Source organism: Centruroides sculpturatus, unplaced genomic scaffold (genome assembly GCF_000671375.1).
Source record: "Centruroides sculpturatus isolate CEXI.00-Female unplaced genomic scaffold, Cexi_2.0 scaffold89, whole genome shotgun sequence".
In the NCBI taxonomy this organism is placed as follows: domain Eukaryota; kingdom Metazoa; phylum Arthropoda; class Arachnida; order Scorpiones; family Buthidae; genus Centruroides; species Centruroides sculpturatus.
Genome location: NW_019384460.1, coordinates 683,920 through 691,746, shown reverse-complemented (window position 1 = coordinate 691,746; position 7,827 = coordinate 683,920). Strand labels below are relative to the sequence as shown.

Here is a 7,827-nt window from a genome sequence, read left to right as displayed (position 1 = left end):
GTTAGCATCGAACGTTCCTATATAATAATCCCGACATCCTGTCACTAATATCTGCATGTCTGATCTCGTCTTTCATCTATCTAACTGTTCTCGAGATTAATTAAGGAAAAGCAGATAGACCGACGTCAGTGAAACTTTACAGGTCTACAACTTTTTCAAATTGCGGCCCAATAACACTACAAAGGAAATAAGAAATTTTAAGCCAACTAGTGGCAGGGTGAATAAAACTAACGAGCAGTGGTAGTTGGTCGCGGGTAAGCACCTGAACAAAGGGCTGGTCATGTAAAGTTTCTGGTTTTTCTAGACGTTTATAACACCTAAATAGGGACCAATTTCCCATAGAAAGTCCTCCCGGGAAGCATTTCCTCTCCAGATCATCCACGTGTCGTATACAAACAAACAAAAATTTTAAAGTAATTTTATTGACGTCAATTACAATAGTTGAATGCACAAAATAGATGTTGGAATAAGGTTATACTTTTATTTTCTCAATTGTGTATTAATATCATCAACGCATTATTGTGCAACAAACTATTCGCATTGTTTTAACTTTAACAAAACACTTCGGAAAATTGTTGCAATTCGAGCTCCTTGTACAGAAAAAAAGAGAAAATGTCTGCAATGAAAGAAAGTGTGAGTCTAAATCATCAATTATGGCAAAAGATTTTATATTCTGTAACGTAATTCAACAAGCATGGTTCATTTACATTTGACAAATCATTTTCCCTTGTAGGAATTGCCGAAGCCGCCGGTTCCCGAGCTCTCCGTCACTCTAGATAGATTCCTGGAAGGAATCAGAGCAATTGTTCCCATTGACAAATACGAGGAAGCTCGAAGATTGGTCGAAGATTATAAAACGTCGGAGGAAATGCAAAAGCTGCAGGGGTTGTTGGAGAAATATGCAGAAACCCATGAAAATTACGTGAGTTTTTATTCTTTCTCGGTATGCCCTTTCACTAGAAATAACAATAAACGCCCTTGCAGGTGACCGAAATCTGGCTGAAAGAAAATTTGAAAAATCCTTTGCCTCTTCCCGTCAATTCCAGTTTGTTCTTCCTGCTGGAGAAGTGTTTATTTTTAACGGCTGACGGAAGACGTGGGTAATGGTTTCTCGTAAAATAGTCATTTCTAATTAATTGTCTTATTGATGACTGTGGATTATTTCTTAGATTCATAGCAGATTTTATCATCTTTTTGCTAATGTTCAAAGAAAGAGTTGATAGGTAAACAAATTTAATAGGAAAAAAAACAATTATTTACACGAGAGAAACTATGACTAAAATGATTCATTTGATTATCGTAGCGGTGAGTTAAAAGAAAAATTTGCTAAAATACAAAAAGAAGAGAATGCACTTTCCATGGCCACGTATGATCATTTCTTCACGGTTTACAGGAGACCAGGCGCGATTAAAGACGAGCACGTTTTTAGTGAAGGCGGCCGATATTTTATTGTGGCATGCGAGAATCAGGTAATGAGAAAGAAAACAATGCTATTTATCGTCTTTATAAATTTCCGATTTTTAAGTTACCCTTCTGTGATGAAATATATTACATTGAATTTTTTCCTATAGGCTTATTAAAAACCTCTGCTATGTGTACTGCTATGCACTATCACAGGGCTTAACAGTCGTTTTCTTGCATTAGTCCATATAGAAAATATGCATTTCAGTAGATCCTTTAAAAATTTTTGCTATTTTCCATGATTTTTCGTAATATACCAAATACGTTGTTTAATCAGTTAATGAATTTTCCATGTGAAATTTATTATTCTTATTTGAAATTCTCGATAAAATACAATAAGTATCTGATTTTTCCTTCGTCCATATCGACTCAATTGGGAAACTTTGCTCTATTACATTTAATATTTTATACAAAAATTGACGATATTAATCAGCAGGAGAAAAAAGTAGTAATATGTTACCAAGGGTGGTTTTTGAGCGATTTATTGCGAACCATAGGATCAATTTTTAAATTTCTAATGGGTTTAGCTTTTTAATTCTATTGGATACACATCACTGGTTCGAATTCCCAATTCTCTACTTACAAGAAATCTTATATAAAAATAATGGAAAAAGTACGATTGATTGATACGCCAACCCACTGCCGTAAATCATCGTGCTGTAATTTGGAATAAATAATTATAAATTACGGCCCGATCATTTACGGCAGTGGTTGGTGTGTTATTGCATTGCATCGGGTTAGTAGGATGTTTTATTTTGTAAATGTACTGGTAATTAATAATCTAAATCACCCTCGGCAGAACAATTCAAAACATATCACTAAACATTTTATTGCTGCTGAGATTCGTTTCATTTGGCAAACGTTTTCAACCTATTAAATAGGCTATCCCCATGCTACATTTCCTTGGAACATCTTCTTTGTTAAATATTGTTCCAAAATACAATACAAAATACTCGTATATAAAAAGATTAACAGAAAAGAAACAACAACAACGTTTAAATGTCGAATATAAAGCAAAATTAACTAAAAGTAATTAATAAAAAATGAGGTAATTAGGAGCTTCTACCAAACTTTGCTGTTGCTAAGGGATATTCGCATTCATTGCATTAATGCATTTACCTCTTAATCTGCTTTGACCTATTTCAAGCTTTTTAGCGTTGTTGCTAATGTCGGACTGCATAGACTTAATGACCTTTTCTCATTTTATCACACAGACCACGGTCTGCGTCATCTTGGCTACTACCAAGACTTGGCTACTACCGTGCTATTGGATCCCTTTCTTACCTTAAATTGATGTTTCCTAAGATTAACTCTCAAGTTCCGTGCGGAGACACCGATGTAATTCTTGTCTATTTCCCACTGCATGTTTTCATATGGTGCTTTGCACATCTGCCATTTTATTTTTTCTAATCACTCCTCATCGTTTCTTTAAAATTCGATACATAGTTGGGGATCTTTTTACAACTACACCCTTAACTTCCTGCGATTTCTTTCATTATGTTTTTATGTCAGTATTAAAGTAAATAACAGCGTTATATCTTTGAAATATTAGAAATTAACACAATCTCACAAAATGGTGAATAAGTATTCTACATATATATCAGAAGGAAAACAATCTCGCTGAAGTTATGGCGATGTCAAAATAGGCAATTGTCTTTTAAGTCGTTAGAGGAATACCCTTGCTATTTTTCTCTTCCACTCGTAGATGTATTTTCACTTATATTCTCAGAACGTACAGTACGTTGTTTAGTCTTACCTCTCGTTTCTCAAAGACCCCATTTAATTCCTTCAGTCAATTATTTACGTACAATAATTTTATACAGTTTACTTTGTCTTGATAAATGCTGATGTCTTCACAATTGTTGTTTTAAATATTCAACAGTTATTTCGAGTGGAGGCGTCACCTTTTACAAACAGCAATACAAGCGAAATAGCTCTCATGGAAGATCTGAAGAAAATCGAATGGTTAAGTAAGCTCAAGCCACACTACCTGCCAGTGGGAATTCTCACAGCTCTCAATCGAAAAGAATGGGCAAGGATAAGAGAACAAATGATCGAAGGTGAGAGATCAAATCTAAAAATTTCTTAGATATTAAAAATCTTCGATCGTTAGCTGAAATTTACGAATACGTAGATGATGATAATAAAGAGTCCATTCGGATTATTGAAAATTGTATGTTTGTTGTATGCATGGACGAAACGATCAAAGATCTGAGGGAACATACGAGATCGAAGAACTTTTCGGACCGGCTAATGGAAGATTGTGCCCACCACATTCTTCACGGAAATACAAGTAAACATTCCACCGGTAACAGATGGTTCGATAAATTTATTCAGGTAAAATTTATTCATTTCTATGCTAACAAGTAACAGAAAAAGTCGATAATTTTCAATTGTACGCTTTCATTTTAAAATACTCTGAGAGGACTCTTTTCCTGTGAAATAGGCTTTAATCTAAACAAATATATCTACCAGAGAATTAATCAAAACATAAATTGCAATACGTAAAAGACACAGAAATAATCTCACAATGCGATTTATATTTTGAATGTTTTCTGTTCCGTAAAGTTGAGTTTCTTTATATTCTAATCGAAATGTGTTTAGCAGTTTGTATATCGGCACGAAAGAAAGAATAATTTCTTTTATATTCATTTTACTAGCATTATCATTTTGCTTTTGCCTAAAACTGAATTTTAACATGATTAAAGTGAAAGTTCTAAATGATATACAGTAGAGCGTCGTTTATCCGAAAGCCGGTTATCCGAAACGTCGGTTATCCGAAAGAATTCCAGTTGGCAAATTTAAATTTTCGCTAGTGCTGTGGCGCTGCAATCTTTGGCTATATCTTGGGTTACTCCAATATTTTTTGTTGTTGATGTGTGTTTTAGCTGGCAGCACTGGCACTTTTGTGTGGTGTTTTTCTGAGGACTGTGTGTTGCGCTGAATCGAACGTTTTTGATACTAGATTAACTTCTAAACTATATATTNAATGCCTTTGAATTGAGTTGAAAATTTAAAGAAAAAATGAACTTAGATCAAACTTCTAACTTAGAAGGTAATTTCCGTTTTTTAAATAAAACATAATACAAAATATTATTGTAATTTTTTATAAGGTAGGGGGCCTGTACTTCGCCTACTTAAGAAATTATTTCGAACAGAGGACTAAGCCATGTGCCATTTGTCTAAAAATACTTCTAATCTATTAACTAGCTTGTTTTATTAAAAGTAAACCGAATTACAACTCTAACACACCTAAAAGTTTTTTTTGCAACCGTGGCATTTTCCCTATTAATAAAAGTGTTCCTAATATCGCCTACATCAAAATGGGTTGAAATAAAGTTTAACAATACAAGACGTGTGTGTATGTGTGTGGTGTGACCATAGAGGATAAGGACTAGAGAATTCTCCTTTGTGGGTTTTAAATATGAAATAAAATGATTCATCTGCTTGGTAAGGAGATCTGATTGAATCCACCCAGAGGGATAGCATCATGAAATACTTCCAGGAAGAGCTCCATCCAAGATTCGTTCTTCATCCTTTTACTGAGGAACACAATCATTGGTGGTAGAAAGTTACTAGAAGCTGACATACAGGTCACGAGAGTTACAAGGAGTCCACATTCTGCTGAAGAGAGTTCATGGACTTCATGTTTTCCTTTCAGGGTAATAACTTTCATACTCATGTGTTACACACTGGATCTAGGTACTTCAAAAGCTTTGGGTGCTTTCAATAGTCCTATCTCTTTATATTTTACGGCTATTACTGCTTCTTTCATCTTAATCTTGTCTCAAGTCTTTCTATGTGACATCTGGAAAAACAAAACTATATAGAAAGTGTTCGTAATATCGCCTGTATGATAATGAGAACACTCAATTGGGCATATTGGGAACAACCCAACTCTCAATCATGGTGAACTCCACCTTCGAAATTGGATAGCAAACCAAGAAACAAATTACACCAAAATGTAGCCTATTATTTAATTAAAATGCCTCAATGTCCTTTTTCTTACTAAAATATAAATTTTCGTCTATAATAACGTATCTTCTATTACCAGGACTTATTATACTGGCACTATAGAAAATATTACAAAGTTTTACAGAAAAACATTTTTTATTTTACTTAATATACCTGTACTACAGGTATATTAAGCCTATTATAGTCACTATCACTGCTTCAAATGATATGACATTATCACTTGAGTCTTATTGATTATACTAAAATTAATGAAACATAAACGTTTATTAACTCACTGTACACGAAAATCAGCAAAAATTCCCAGAGAAAAGAAAAAAAAAAACAACACAGATGCGTACGGATTCCACAAACGATTACTGAAGGAGAAAGCTTCGTAGTCCATCAACTGCCAGCTCTGATGAAGTAACCATGGTAGGCGATATTAGGAACGTAGGCGATATTTTGGGCCCCTACCTTAATAAGATTTTAAAAGCAAAGATGGTCAATACTTCGATCACTCAATCTGGTTTTATTTTAGTAATGAAAAAAAGTCCTACTACCGAAAATGCTCTTTCCGATTCAATCGATGCGGGTGGATTCGTCTTTAATGCATTTAAGAGAAGACAGATGTCATGTGTTTTCTCGCCTGTAGCATGGAAGTTCGTTTTCGAGATGCGTTGTAGTACTTTTTTTGCTGTCTAGTATTCTTGATTTGTCTACCTCGGATGCTTTGATAGCGGCATCGAGCTTATAGCCCGATAATTCGGTAGTTCGTTTGGCTTTAATAATCAGGTTTATAAAGAAAAACTTTATACTTGCATACTTCGTACTCGTTTGTATCCATGCCAGGTACCAATTTGCACAACCTGGCATAATGCAGTTATTGAAGCTATTGGGCATGGTTAAAAATTAAGACAGCATCGGCATAATTATTCCAGATATTACAGATTCTGACAAGTAAACAATTTTCATTCTTGTCACAAATAAGCTACATATTGATTATTGACAATCTGTAACAGCCATAACAAGTAAACATTTAAAAAGCCAATAAGCAGGTTTAAAATTAATAAATACAAATGTATTCTGACAGTTTATGGGTTAATTATACTTTTTATTCGCAAAATTTCCTCAACCTTAACACAAAATAAAACAAAGTAACAAACAAATAATTTAATATTTATACAATTATTTTTTTCTACAAGAAAAATATTCTTAATATCTTGATTTTTCATCGTCAGCATAATTTGCGAATTTGTTAATTTGTAGGAATATTATTAAAGTAAACACTAATTTGTTATTTATTTGTAGTTTATAATCAAGCTATTTCAAGCAACATTAAGTGATTAATAATTAAAAATTTAGTTAAAAATAAAGAAATAACAGAGAAGGAGTCAAAAATTATCTAAAGATCTAGAGATTACAGTATATAAATTTACAATTAAAATTATAACTTATAAAAATCCAATTAAATACCCACTGATGACTTATGTTTAAAATACTATATTATGTTTTGTATAGTTTTTAGAAAATTTTACCATCAAAACATAATTTTGAAAAATCTATTTATAGTATAACAAATAAGATAAAACAGATAAAATAAAAAATAATTTTAGAATGGCATCCCATTACGTTAATGATATGTATCTATCGATTAGCCACTACAGGACCTTAGAGACCTTAATTGAACTTAATTTGTTTTAAAAGGATAACTTCGATTAATAGATCTTTTAATTAATAATTATTTTTGCTTTCAGGGAACTTTTTAGAAGTCATGTAGAACCGATATTTACTACGAACAAATCAGATAAAGCTATAGTAAACGTTAAAGAAATAAAAGAGGTCTCTTGATAAACCCTTTAACTGGACCTCCAAAACACGTCGAACCTCCATCAGTTTTGGACATCGCTGCAGCAAACAGAAATGAAGAGTTCTGGGTCCTCGTACTACTAAGACGTCATTTGAACTTTTCCCACAACTAACCTGTATTAGAAACTTCTGAATACTGTATCCAAATAAAACTTGTTTAATTGTATAAGAGTCCTTACTTCAGTGCCACTCCACCCACATACGCCATTCACACCCTCTCGTCATCCTGCACGACATCTCTTTCATAAAAAGAGTGTCGAGTGCGTTACTCCAGACGATATCAGGTCCTTGATTAAATCTCAAGAGGTCCTCACATACAGTATTTAAACAAAACATTTAATATCATTTCATAAACACATTGATTCTGTCCATAGATTCTAACCAATTCTGTTTAGCATCGTGCCTGAATGAATCTATTTCAAAAAGTTAAATCGTGTTAATGCATAACTCTGCACAAAAATTGAATTATTGCATATTGTAAAGTATTATGATATAATGTGAAATTATTACAGAATTATTATTACTTTATTGGTTTCTATAACAGTA

The 7,827-nt window shown here is 33.1% G+C and overlaps 1 protein-coding gene across 1 annotated transcript; it reads left to right on the top strand.

The window, feature by feature from the left end:
• Positions 1 to 502: 502 nt before the first annotated feature.
• LOC111620810 (choline O-acetyltransferase-like) lies at positions 503 to 7,181 on the top strand. The gene is made up of 8 exons (XM_023362804.1): positions 503 to 633; positions 734 to 922; positions 985 to 1,100; positions 1,170 to 1,223; positions 1,304 to 1,469; positions 3,344 to 3,521; positions 3,596 to 3,798; positions 7,170 to 7,181. Exons 1-8 carry the CDS (start codon positions 613 to 615, stop codon positions 7,179 to 7,181), a joined length of 939 nt encoding a protein of 312 aa, XP_023218572.1. The 5' UTR covers positions 503 to 612.
• Positions 7,182 to 7,827: the final 646 nt, after the last annotated feature.